A 14368-nucleotide genomic window follows, 5' to 3' on the forward strand; every position below is an offset into this window, starting at 1 on the left:
ATTATCCCCACTTTTCATATGTGCTAAATGAGGCTTAGAGGCTTGGAGCCACTCATTTTGGGTCTCCTGACTTTGAAATTTGAGGTCATTTTGCTACTTCTCGATAAATATAAAAGACATTTATAGCTATAGAACTAAGTGTAATGTATGCATGTATATGTATCATATGCATATGATACAGACATAGATATAATACATTTATTTAATGAATTATATAGTGTATCACAAAAGTCTGAGACTTTTTGAAGACTCTGTATGTATGTGTGTATTTGTGTGTATACACACACATACATACATACATATATATACATACATATACACATACATACAGCTACAGAAATAATTATATGTAAGTATATATTGATATGTAATTATATGTTTATATATAAGTATAGAAACAAATATACAAGCATATATTACATTTCAGTGTATATTAATGCTATTAATTTTATATGCTACATATTATATATAAATACATAACATATATGACATACATGCATAATGCTTAAGTTATTAAATTTTAACATCTTAAAATTATGCTGAGACTTTGGGGATATTTCATATATATACATAAAATTAAAAAATAACTATATGTAAATATATATTGTATATAACTATGTTTATATATAAATACAGAAATGAATATGTAAGTATATTTTATATTTAAGTATATATGTCTGTTTTTATAGCAATTTAAGCATGATGTTTATTTATGTAGCTACAAGTGCTTATTTATTTCTATGCATATATGTGAATAATTCTATTAACTGAGAGTAAGGCCTAGACTTGTTATTTTATTGACATAGGGCATTCCTAGAATAGGAAATTTCTTCTACCAAAGCAAGTCAGTATCTTCCCTAAGAGTTTTGGTCTTAGAGAGTTGGCTAGAGCATTTGTATCAAATTCAAATAGAAATGGATTCCTGCAGGCTGCGTATTGACTTAGAAAAACAGAAATTAGCATTGTCTATGTTGTATTTTGTTAAATATTTTCCATCTACATTTTAATCTGATTTGGGCTGAGTGACTGTGACACCTCTGGGCTAGATCACTGAGAGTTAAGAGACATATTCAGGGTCACCCAGGCTAGTATATGTCAGAAGCAAGACTTGAAGCCATGTCTTTCTGACTTACAGGCTGGTTCTTCATCTATTGCACCACCACTGTCTCTGCCTGCACCCTTCCTCCTTTTCTTCTTCCTCCTCCTACTCTTCCTTCTCCTTCTCCAACTCCTCCACTTCCCTCTTCTGCCTCTTCTTCTTGATCTTTTCCTTCTCCTTCTTCTCCTCCTTTTCCTACTCTTTTATTTCTTTTCATTCACCTCTTCCTCTTCTTCTGCCTCTCCCTCTTCTTCCTTTTCTTCTTTTTCTTCCTCTTCTTCTGCCTCTCCCTCTTCTTCTTCTTCTTCTTCCTCCTCCTCCTCCTCCTCCTCCTCCTCTTATTCTTCTTCTCCTTCTCCATCTCCTCCCTTTCCTCCTTCTCCTCCTCCTACTTCTTCCTCTTCTTCCTCTTTTTCTTCTCCTTCTTTCTCTTGTTTTTCCTCTTATCATTATTTTTCTTCTCCTCTCTCTTTATCCCTTCTTTCTCTCACCTTCTCTCTCCATAATTACACACACACAAACACATACACATGTGTGTATATGTATATGTATATGTATATATGTATATATACTTGATGCTAGTACTGTTCTGAAGGTTTTTTTGGATTATCCTTCTATGGAAAATCTTACTTGATTCTTCTAGCAGTTAGTTCTTAGATTGAAATGCATTTATTTTTCTGTGTACCTTTGCATTTTCTGAATAGTGAGTAAGCTCCTTGAAGTCAGGGCCTGATATTTTTGGTATTGGCATCTTCAGAACATAGCACTGTTTCTTGAATGTAGAAGGCATTTAGGAAATGTTTTTTGAATTGGATTTTCAAAGGACAAATCAAGAGAGAGCAACATCTTATAGGTCCTACCAAGTTTAAAAGGCCTCAAATGTGGTCTGTTACTGGGCTGTATGTCCTTTATACATTTTTTAGTCATAATAACTTTTGAGGTCCCTCTACATCAGGGTTCTTAGCTTCTCCTGTGACATACACTCCTTTGGCAGTACAGTGAAGTCTACAGACTTCTTTTAGGAATAATATTTTTAAATTCATAAAATAAAATACATAGGATTACCGATGAAACCAATTGTATTAAATAAACATGTATTTTTCCATCCTGAGATCTAAAAAGGGATCCCTAAACTTGGACCCCAAGTGAAGACCTCTTGTTCCACATAATCGAAAGAACCCATAGCATCTAAATCACAGATTAATAGATTCATAGATCTAGACATGGAAGGCATTTCATAAATCACCCAGATCAACTCCCTCATTTTATAGCTAAGGAAACTGAGACACCTAGAGAGCAAAGTGACTTGGGCAAGGCGATACAGCTAATTAATAGATCCATATTCTCTAACTCAAAATTTAGTGTTCTTTCCATTGAACCACATTAACAAAAGTAGAATTCTACTTAAAGGAAATGGAGGTTTCATGTACAGATTTTATTCCAAGAGAAATCTTTTGTTTTGTGGAAAAGCATTTATGAAAATATTTTGAAAATCAATTTTTTCTTCCATAATGGTTTTACCAATTTACAGCTCCATCAACACTGCACCAGTGTGCCTGTTTCCCTGAAGGTCCTCTAGCATTTATTCTTTTCTTTTCTTGTCATATTTGCCAATCTGGTAGATATGAGATGGGATTTCAGAATTGCTTTAGCTTGCATCCTTTTAATTATTAGTGATTTAACCCAGATCAAAAGATAATATTGTATTTGTATATAATTTTTCTTGCCATATAAGTTTCTGTAGTGAGACAGTTTAGAAGACAAATTCTCATTATAATGACACATAAAATTGCAAATGTGCATACTATATTATATTTCTACTGTGCAACATTTAGGACCTCTATTATACTCCCTCTGTGATACCTCTACATGTTGTGTAGATGATACAAGTTTTGTTAAGATTCTTCCATCAAAGCATTGATTTCTAATATTCCTTTCATTATGAAGACATCAGGTGCTGGCCTGTAGACAGTCATCCAAGGACCACACTTGCCCTTTTTAGAGAGCTTCATCAATAAAATTCAGACCACCAACTGATTCTTATTTTGTTTTGTTTTTAGCCATGGAAATTAAAAAAAACTGCCTAATAAGGAAAAAAGAGGTTTTGATCTTTCTTGGAGATAGGAATATCTGTACCAATGAAATTATGGATCTTTGAAATATCAAAGAATAAGCTTTCACATTAAACATCCCACCTTTGGGCTAATAGTAAATGGGTTGATTTAAGCCAAAGTAACTGACAGACTTTTACTATATTAATTTTTGCAACCATTTCTTGATCTGAATTTTCTCTATTCAAATGAACTCTCAGAATAATGATCTTGTTCTTCTTAGGGTTTTTTTTAAATAACTGAAAAACAACTTCTCATCTAAGTAAGCAAACACTCATCAGTGGAGATAAATATTAAGTTCTTGATTGTATTATACTCACATTATTTTGGCATTCATATTAGGGAACAAAAAATGGAAAAGAAAAATCTAGCAAGCAGGAGCTGTCCAAGGTTCTGACATACCATAAACATTCTGTCTATAGTGTCTTCTACTCACATAGCATCTAGGACCAATCCTTGGAACTGCACCTCCTTGCCATGCATCAGAACAAAGAATTGAAGGCTCTTCTTGTTTGTATGTACCTAAGTTGTACTGGGAAATAGTGGTTGAGCATGTAAAAGTTCTTCGTAACAACAGCAGTCTCAAGGAAAACTGCCTCTTCCATTTCAGCGGCTGCCTATTTTTTCTAAGTTTTGTGAAGTTGAGACTTGCCTATTGTGAATCTGGAGGAGAAAAAGAATTTCTTGGGGACACTTTTTGGTCTGTACATTTCTTTTTGGGTTCGAGGGGTTCATAGGTCAATAGTGAGCTGATCAGGTCACAGGTGGAAAAGGTTAGTGATACAGATACCTCAAAATAGCCTCTCTATAGTCCAGGATTTTTAACCTAGATTTATAAATGTTTAAAATGTTTTGATAACTTTACTGTAATTGGTTTCCTTTATTGTCCTGTATATCTTATCCTATGCATTTAAACCATTATTCTGCGAGGGGTTCCATAGGTTTTACCAGTCACTCCCATCAACTATATGTTTTCTTTGCCAGCTCATTTTAGAGATGAAGAAACTGAAACAAAGAAGTTTAAGTGACTTGCCCAAGGTCACACAGCTAATAAGTGTCTGAGGCTAGATTTGAAATCAGGAAGGGGAGTCTTCCTGCCCAGGCCCAGCATTCTATCCACCTAGCCATTTAGCTGCCCCTATGTAAAAGTAAGCTGTTATTACTGCTAGTTAATCTTCAAAGCATTGTGTGGAGCTTTGTTGTTCTTTTTTTATTCTTATGATGTGATACCATTTTTTAAAAATCCTCTTCAGTCATTTTCCTTTGCTTCCATCTTCTGTAAATTTCTTTTTGTTTTAAATTTGAATTTGTTTAAAGGATCTCTATACTTCTCCCAAAGAAAAGCTACCATCACCCTCCCACCAAAATTTCTTTTCTTTCAAATAGTTTGTGACATCAGAATATCATTTTCAAAGGATCTATTCTATCCCTTTTGATACAATTTAACCTTTAAAATACTAAGCCATGGATCCTACATGGTTTCTCTGAACACTTTAAAATCTAATTTCCCCAAGTAAATGTCAATTTTCAGTTAAGTGACTGCCATAAAATGGACAGACAAATTTGTTTAATCCAAAGCTTGAGCATTATTTACGGCAAAGTGAATTGCATATTGTATACTTTTCATTGTGTATCTGGAATTTAGAAAAACAGTTTTCATCTCCATTATGTCAGTCACCAATAGTTGTTTTCTCTTTCTAAAACTGACAAAATGTTTTCATATGAAAATTCATTTTGATTATAATGTTTTGTATTTTAAAAATTCTCAACTTATTCCAGATATAATTTGAGAAGTAGAGTTCACTTAATTTTTATTAAGATATTTTAATAGATTATATCCAAGTTGGTAAAATTAATATCCTGATTTTATAGATGATTACATTATTGAGGAAATTATTTTCATATTTATGTTTAAATAAATGTATCCATGAATAATAAAATAGGAGTTGCTAATTGAAACTGAATTATGACAAAATAATCATTGTGCTTTCAAATCCTGAGCAATAAAACAATTTTAATTCAGACCTAGAATAGGAATGACCTTTCTCTTTTTCCTGATATTCTCCTTTCCCCACCAAAAATCAAAAATAAAAAGAATTATACATGTAGAAAGACTTTAGATGGCCTATTGAACACAAATTTCCTTTGATTGAATGATTAGTTATTCATTAATTCTTCCCACATTGATATTTGATGGTTATAAATTGCATAGAAATTAAATATATAATTTACATTTTAAAATATGACTAATTTTTTAGTGTTTGAAATTAATGAGGAATGGCAGTTTAAATAAGATGGATTTCCTTATATTTAGCTATTCGTGTTTTTAAAGGTATAATCCTTTGTTATGCCATTTTAGATATCTCACCCTCACACTATGATCTAATATTAAATTAGGAAATTTAGCTTTTATATGTTCTCCCTTTATCTTGATATCTATGCATAATTTTGCATTGGGTTAATAGCATGAATTCTGACTTTAAAATTAATTAAGATTTCATTCAAACCAAAAGCCGGGTTAAGTGTTGAACACATTTCCCCAAGACAGAAGATTGATCATATTCTTGGAATGTTCAGGACAGGAGGGGAGGGAAAGGAGGAAGGAAGGAAGGAAAGAAGAAAGGAAGGAAGGAAGGAAGGAAGGAAGGAAGGAAGGAAGGAAGGAGGGAAGGAAGGAGGGAAGGAAAGAAGGAAGGAAGGAAGAAAAGAAGGAAGTAGAGAGGGAGAGAAGGAGGGAGGGAGGAAGGAAGGAAGGAAAGAAGGAAGGAAAGAAAGAAAAAAGGAAGGAGGGAAGGAAGGAGGGAAGGAAGGAAGGAAGGAAGGAAGGAAGGAAGAAAAGAAGGAAGGAAGGAAGGAAAAAGAGAGAAAGCAGGGAGGACTTAGGGTTTTCATGAATGTTGCCTGGTCCCTCAATGTGGATCAGCTTTATTAACTCATTTTCTTCAGACCAAGTTCAGGGGAAATTATTCTTTGAACCACTGACCATGTCTAAGATATGTTTAGAAATACACCAGAAGATAAAATTTAGGTAGAAGATACAGGAAAATTCTCCTTCATCTAGTCACTGCTGTGCCGACTGAATCTTTTAATGGGTTGCTATGGATAATTATCATAGGAACAAATCATAAATTTCAACTTAATCTATCAGTCAATCTACAAGCACTAAACATCTACTCTGGTAATGTCCTCAGAAAGCTTGCATTCTATCATTCTATCTATTTACAAAATGAGTACAGAGTAATTTTGAAGGGTAGCAGCTGTGGAATGGGGAATGAGAAATGACTTCATGGCAAAGGTGGTATTTAATCTGAAATTTGCAGGAAACTAAAGAAACAGGCAGAAGGGAGGAGTACATCTTAGGAATGAAAGGCAACCTGCATGATGACATGGACTGGAAATGATATGCCACATGCAAGGAACAGCAAAGAAGGACACTTTAGCTGGATGATAGAGAATATGAAAGATCATAGATTTACAGCTGGAAGGGTTCCTAGAGGACAATAAGTCCAACCCCCTTATTTTACAGATGAAGAAACCAGTGCTAAGGTTGAGTGACTTGCCCAGGGTCACACAGCTAGAAGATGTCTGAGGCAGAATTTGAACCTAGGCATGTGACTCACAGGTCCTACTTTGTCTTCACTACTCTATGCTGCCTCTAGGGTCAATTCTTCTTTCTTCTTTGCCTTCATATTCTTTGCCTTCATATTGTTTGACCAGTACCAAGTAATTCTGATGATTACTTCCTTTAATATAGTCTGAGATCTAGTAATATTACTCCTTCTTTATTCTTAAATTGATTTTCATCATTTCCCTTGCAATTCTGGGAATTTAGAGCTAGAAGGGGACTTGGTGGTCATTGATTATTTTCCTTTCATCTTATAGATGAGAAACAGAGACTCAGAAAGGTTCATTGACCAAGGCCGCATACATAGTAAATGTTAGAGACAGGATTTCTTTCTCCAGGAATTTTGCAAATGTTTCCTTGGGTTGAATAAAATCTTCCATTGGAAGGTAATTGACTGCTTCATTGGCATAGCACTGTCTATAAATCAGTTTAGATAGCATTGCCATGTTTATTATATTGATATAACAGCTATGTGGCACAGTGGGTCGAATGTTGGCCTCAGAAGCAAGAAGACTTGAATTCAAATCCTGCCTCACATATTTACTAGCTGTGTGACCCTGGCCAAGTTGCTTAACCTTTCTCAGCCTCCATTGTTAAGATCAAATGAGTTAATGTATGTAAAGCACTTGAGAAACACTAAAGGTCCATGTGAATGCTAGCTCTTACAGCAGAACCATGAGCCCAGAACAACCCTCTGCCCTTTGGAGCCCTACTTTTTCATCCATATAGTATGCATTTTCATTGCATTCAAATAAATCTCATATATGTCTTGAATTAACTCCCAGATATTTTATGCATTTAGTAGTTATACTTAATGGAATTTCATTTATTGCTTTTTTCTGGGTTTTGTTAATATTGTATGAAGTACTGGTGATTTTTGAGTATTTCATTTTTATTCTGCCACTTCACAAAAGTTGTTAATGGCTTCACTTGGCTTCTCCAACATTCTCTTGGGTTTTCTATGTATATCATGTGTTATCTACTAATAGGGATAATTGTCCTCTGCTTTTTATTCTAAATTTCAAGCAATTGAAATCATCAAATTAAGATGCTGCAAAATAATAGAGCCTACTTTCAATTATGTTCAAATAATATATTTTCAAGAATTAAAAATAACATGACCTTTCAACTGATATTTTCCTAGATGATAATGAGTGTGAAAACTCTACACAGCCTTGTGGCGAAAATGCCAACTGCACTAATACAGAGGGGAGTTATTTCTGCATGTGTGCACCTGGCTTTACATCTAGCAGCTCCCAAAACAAGTTTGTAACTAATGATGGAACTACTTGTATAGGTAAGTTGGCTTTAAAATGGTGGTTCATTTCATGTGACTCTTACTTATGAGATAGATTAATTTGATAGAAACTGAGCCAGATCCTCCTAGTTCCTACTCGTAAACTATGTTAGAGATTTTCTGTCAATATGATACTGTTTAATGAAATTACTAAGCTATAAAAGATATTGGAGGCCATGTAGTCCAACTTGAAGAAGAATACCCCTGATAACAGCCATTCTACACCTTTGTGGGGGGGGGGGGGCGGGGCTGGGTCATGGACCTCTTCGGTGGTCCAAGCCTTTGGACTGTTTCTCAGAATAATGTTTTTAAATGCATATAATAAAATGTATTAGATTGAAAGGAAAACCAATTACATTGAAATAAAATTATGAAACTTTTTAAAAAGGTCATGGACCCCAGGTTAATAAGTTCTACTATAACATACACAACAAGTGGCCATCCAACAACTAGATTTTAACAAAATGTTTGATAAGTTTCTCATACTATTCTAAGAGGAAGAGAAGGGAACATTTATATAGCATCTACTATGTACCAGGCACTGTGCTGAGCACTTTACAAATATTATTTGATTTGGAAAAGATGAAAATAAGTTGACTAGAAGGTGAAGAATTGGTTGCACAGCTGTATTCAAATGAGAGGTCATTAATGTGTCAATGCTGTCTTGGCAAGAGGTCCCCATTGAAGTGCCTTGGGGATCTCTCCTTTGCTTTGTGTTCTTTCAAATTTTTATCCATTACTTAGATTAAGGCATAGATGGCATTCTCATCCAATTTTCAGATGATACAAAGCTTGGATGGTGAGTATTTAATATCTAGCATAAGAATCTAAAAGGTTGTTGACAGCTAGAGAGCACAGGGAGGAAATAGGGATGAATTCATACTGTACTCTTGGGTTCAAAAAAATCAACTTCACTGGTGTAAGATGGAAGAGGAACACTGAGATAGAGGTTATCTGGAAAATATTTTGGGGATTTTGAGTGGACTGTAAGCTGGACATGAGTCATTAGTGTGGCATTGAAACTGAGAAAAACTAATGTGATATTGGATTGCATTAAAAGAGGCATATTTTCCATGAATAAGAAGGTGATAGTCTCACTGTGATAGCTTGATAGGGTAAGATGTGTGGAAGAGAAGAGGAGAGGAGGGGAGGGGAAAGGGGAGGGGAGGGGTGGGGAGAGAAGAAAAGAGAAGAGTTATGGCATTTATTAATTACTCTGTGCCAGGCATTGCGATAAGAAAGGAAACAAGCATTAATTAAGCACCTACTATGTGCCAAACATTGTGCTAAGTACTTTAGAAATATTATCTTATTTGATTCTCACAACCCAGAGAGATAGGTACTATCATCGTGCCAGTGGTAGGATTCAAATGAGCCAAGGCACTGCCCCTGCTAACAATGGGTTTGCTGAACTCAACCTAAAATTAGGTACCGGTTCTACCTAACCAGTGCCAACTGGCTGAATCCTACCACTGCATCATGCCCATTTTATAGTTGAGGAAACTGAGGCAAACAGAGGGTAAATGACTTGCCTCAGGTCACACAACTAGTGTCTGAGGATATATTGAAAAATCTCTTGCTGATTCCATGCCCGGTGTTCTATTTACTCTAACACCTAGCTGCCTAAGCACTGGGAACACAAATACAAGCAAAAAGAAAGACAATTCCTACCATCAAGGAACTTATATTCTAGTGCAGGTAGACAACACAAAAAGGGAATTGAAAAGCAGGAATGTGTGGCAAGGTGGAGAAAGCTGGAGTGTCAGGAGTCAAGCTAAGACAAGAGTGAGCATGAATAGTTCTGGCACTTCCTTAAATGGGAGGTGTGGAGGTAGGAGAAACTCACCAATCAAAGGTGGTACTGGGAGGGTGGAGACAGAGGTATGCTGGTAAATGTTTAACAACCAGTTCTTCGGCGGGGGGTGGGGGAACAACAATATTCCTACAAGCTTTTAATCTTTATTCACAATATTAACATTTTCTCCCTCACTTTCTCAAGTCTGGACAATCAATGAAATAATAAATCAAGCCTTGTTTTGTGGCATTTGCCAATCTCTGAGGTATAAGCACTCACACTGCAAATTTAATGATCAGCTCTCCAGAGCCAAAACAATCTAGCTCCAGAAAGCCCTTTGCTAGAGAATGGTAGAGATATCCAGAGTCAGTAATGGAGCCAAGAGAGGATATGCCTTGGTCAGACAACATCTGGACTTTTTTGGTTTTCTTTTGTTCAATTTTGTTTAGTTCTAGATGCCACATTTTAGAAAGTACATTGACAAACTGGAATGTCTAGAAGATGACAACCAGGATGGTGCATATACTTGAGTCCATGTCACACAAGAATTGGTTGAAGGAAGTGGTAATATTAGAAAGGAGTCAAGCAAAGGTAGTTATCTTCAAATATTCAAAAAGCTGCCATGAGTATCAGAAATGCTCCATTTGATCCCATAGAACAAACCAAGAGTAATGATAAAAGATAAATTCTAATTTAGTCCCAATGCCAGGGGAAACTGCCAAACGATTAGAGCTATCCAAAAGTGAATCCACTTTATTGGAGGTTGTCAAGGAACGGCTGGATGAACCCTTCTTGGGTGTGTTAGAGTGGTGATTTCATTTTGAGTATGGGTTGGACTAGAAGACAATTGAAGTCTCTCATAATTCTTAAATTCTTAAATAACATGACAATTCTTCAAAAACTTAAGGGTACCTATTGTGCCCCATGCCCAACCAAATCTTCTTTTCTTAAGGATAAATATCTCCAGTTCCTTCAAACAATCCTTATATTTAATAAGTTGCTTTACAGTATTAGTTTTTCCAATGGCTTGAGAAGTAGGAAGAATTTATGCTGTGAAAACCAAATCAAATAACATACAGAGAAAATAATTTTAGAAAGCTCTGAGGTCTAGTGGCCTAGGGTGCAGTTGCAACAAATTGAATAAATATTAAATTTGAAAAATTGATCTGTTATGCCCAAGAAACAAAATATATTCTGGTCACAAGTTGTTGTTCATGTTCTGAGTTTTGTAAATTTATATTCAGATGTTGGCCCCAGTGGGTCCTGAAAAATATTCAGTTTCGATTTCTGTGTGGCAGATTCTCCCTTTGCTTTTGCTACGAGCTTGTTGTTAAGTGACACTTCTATGGAATATGCATGACCCCATGGTACTGTTTAGTGAGTTAGTTCAGGTTCATAAAGATATCTTCTGAAAATATTTGATTTCCTATGAATAAGATAAATTCATTTCCTATGCCAATGGAAGATTATTCCAAACTGGTGTTTATAATAAACAGACTATCTGGAGGACATTGAAAATGTTCTTACACTGTAATTTGTTCGTTTACTGAAAATCAACAACCAAATTCACTAGGGGCTAGAGGTTTGAATTGGATTCTGATAGGAGAGGGAGATATTCAGGGATTTTAATAGGCACAGTTTTCAGAAACAAATTCTCTGGTGACTCTAATTCTTTGACCTTTAAAATTAACTTTCTTTTGGAACTTGAGAAGTTCTCATCAATCAATTTACCACCACTTAGCAGCCCACAAAGTACTCAATAGTAAATAATGCAGAATAATAGAATGCTAGTACTGGAAGGAATCTTAGAGTTCATTTGCTCTGTCCTCCCAATTTTACTGATGGAAGAAACTGAAAGTCAAAGATTGGCCCGAAGTCATCCAGCAAACCCATAGAAGAGCTACATCGAGCACCTGGGAAGCCATGATGAGGAAACTATTATCTCTGGTCTAGCACATCAATCAGTCCTTGAGCAGTTATTAAATGCCTGTTGGGTGGCAAGCATATAAGGAATTTAGTAAGCTATCTCTGGATAGAAGTACAATTTTTGGTTCTGCCCCTTGCGACATTCCCAGTCCTATGCTGGGAAATCAAGTTCTTCAGAATCGCTCAAATTTCCAGAGTGCTCCAACATCTCCAAAGTGATTCGCTCACAACAATCCTTGTGCAATGAGTGAGGCAAGAGTTATTATCCTCTTCTTAGAGATGAGTAAACTGAGGTTCTAAGAGTTTGAGGTGTATTAAAAATGATGTCTCCTACTAACTAATCCAGCAATTATCAACTCTACCATACTGCCTTTCTTGCCCATTTTTTAAAATCTGGGGGCCTAAAAATGGATCTACTGTTCATCCCTCTACCCCTACAGGGAATAGAGGAAGGAGACAGTCAGAAATGAAGATTATATGAGAATAAAAGATAGTAGTTAATCAATAAACATGCATTTTAAGTGCATATTATATATGCCAAGCTCTGTGGATACAAGATGGAGACCAAAAAAATATATATTTCAAATGAAATTTTAGAACTATAGGTAGCTGAACAGTGGTTACCTATGTCAGTGTGAGAATGGACAGTTTACTTCAGCTCTCTGAGCCTCAGTTTCCTCATCTGTAAAATTGGAATTATTATATACCAATACCCCATAGCACCTACTTCTCAGGACTACTCTGAAGCTCACATGAGAAAATGTATGTACAGTGCTGTGCAGATGTTAAAGTGCTATAGAAATGTGAGCTATGATAATAATAATGTCTATCTTAAAGAAAGACTGTCATTTAAGTAATGATGATGAGGAGGACGAGGAATGGTTATTGTAAGAGTGTCTTGAATCTGTTTTACACTTTTCAAAATATGTAATACTGAAAATTAGTGAGGTAGAGAAGACAGCTACATGGTGCAGTGGATAAATCATCGAGCCTTGAGTTCAAATCCAGTCTCAGACACTATCTGTGTGACCCTGGGCAAGTCATTTAACCCTGTTTGCCTCAGTTTCCTCATCTGTAAAATGAACCAGAGAAGGAAATGTCAAACCACTCTGGTGTCTTTTGCCAAGAAAACCCAAAATGGGGTCATGGGGAGTCAAACACGACTGAAAACAACTGTGCAACTGAATGATGACAACAACAACACAGAGCTGAATTGGTGAAGTGGATAAGGTAATAGAATTGGAGTCAGGAAAACCCAAACTTAAATAGGACCTCTGACTTAGCTGTGTGATCCTGGGAAAGTCTGTTAATCATTCTCAGTTTATTCCCTCATCTATAAAAGGAGCATAATAATGGAACTTACTTCACGAGGTGACTATGAGGTTCAAGCAAGATGACATGTGTCGAGAACTTTGCAAACCTTAAGGCACTCTATAAATGACAATTGTTCTTGTTAGCCAGGATAAGCACTATTATTTTCAGTTTAAACGAAATAAAACAAGATTGTTTTGTCATTGTTCAGTTATTTCAAACTCTTCTTGATCTCAATGGGGGTTTTCTTGCCAAAGATACTGGAGTGATTTGCCATTTCCTTCTCCAGATCATTTTACAGATGAGGAAACTGAGGCCAACAGGATTAAGTGATTTCCCCAGGGTCACATAGCTAGTGTCTGAGTCCAAATTTGAATTCAAGAAGAAGAGTCTTCCTGACTCCAGACCAGAGAGTCTGTCCACTGTGCTATCCAATTCCCCAAAACAAGATTAGAGGCTTCTAAAGCTGACACCACTAGGGCTGGCAGCCTAGTCCCCTAATCCCCAATCCATTATTCTCTGCAATATATGTGTGTGTGTGTGTGTGTACATATGCTACTGGAAATTCTCAAATAGATGTTGGCGGAGTGCTTTGTTCCTCCAAATAAGAAAAAAATATTCCAACTCTAAAAAAATCAGCCATTTTAACTTAAAATTTTCAATGCATGAAATTCCTGCCCAGAAAATTTGCTGTATCTCAATCTTAATTCTCCCTAGCAGATTATGTTTGTTAATTTACCATTAGGAAAGGCCTGCCATCTAAAATGGGGAATTTGCCTTTAATTATCACCTATAACTGTAGACATAAATGGCTTGGTTACAAGAGGGAAAAAATCTAACCTTTAACATCTTAATCATTGGAGTTTAATATAATTTTAATGCTGCTGCATTCCCAGGTATATCTTGTTTCCAGAATGTATCTTACTTCTCTTCTGCTCATGTTACTTAAAAACCCCAAATCACAAAAATCCACCTTATGCAGCCCCTGATGATACCTTACAAAGATAGAATCACCCCTATTTTGTTAGAAGTCACCAAATATATGGGGGTGGGGGTGGGGGGAGAGGAGACAGACACAGAGAGAGAGAGACAGACAGACAGAGACAGAGACAGAGGTAGAGACAGAGACAGAGATTCTCTCTAACTTCTCTAACTTGATGAGTTAAAAAGGAAGAACAATTATTTTAGATGTAACATATTTATT

The 14368-nt window shown here is 35.8% G+C and overlaps 1 protein-coding gene across 1 annotated transcript in view; it reads left to right on the forward strand.

Annotated features, from left to right (window-relative positions):
* Positions 1-14368, forward strand: part of ADGRL4 (adhesion G protein-coupled receptor L4) — a 141047-nt gene that overhangs the window by 63687 nt on the left and 62992 nt on the right. Inside the window, exon 3 of the mRNA XM_036757737.1 lies at positions 7980-8132. Within this exon, the coding sequence (XP_036613632.1) occupies positions 7980-8132 (153 nt within the window). The remainder of the gene's footprint in view (positions 1-7979; positions 8133-14368) is intronic.

This window comes from Trichosurus vulpecula, chromosome 4 (assembly GCF_011100635.1).
Source record: "Trichosurus vulpecula isolate mTriVul1 chromosome 4, mTriVul1.pri, whole genome shotgun sequence".
NCBI classification, from domain to species: domain Eukaryota; kingdom Metazoa; phylum Chordata; class Mammalia; order Diprotodontia; family Phalangeridae; genus Trichosurus; species Trichosurus vulpecula.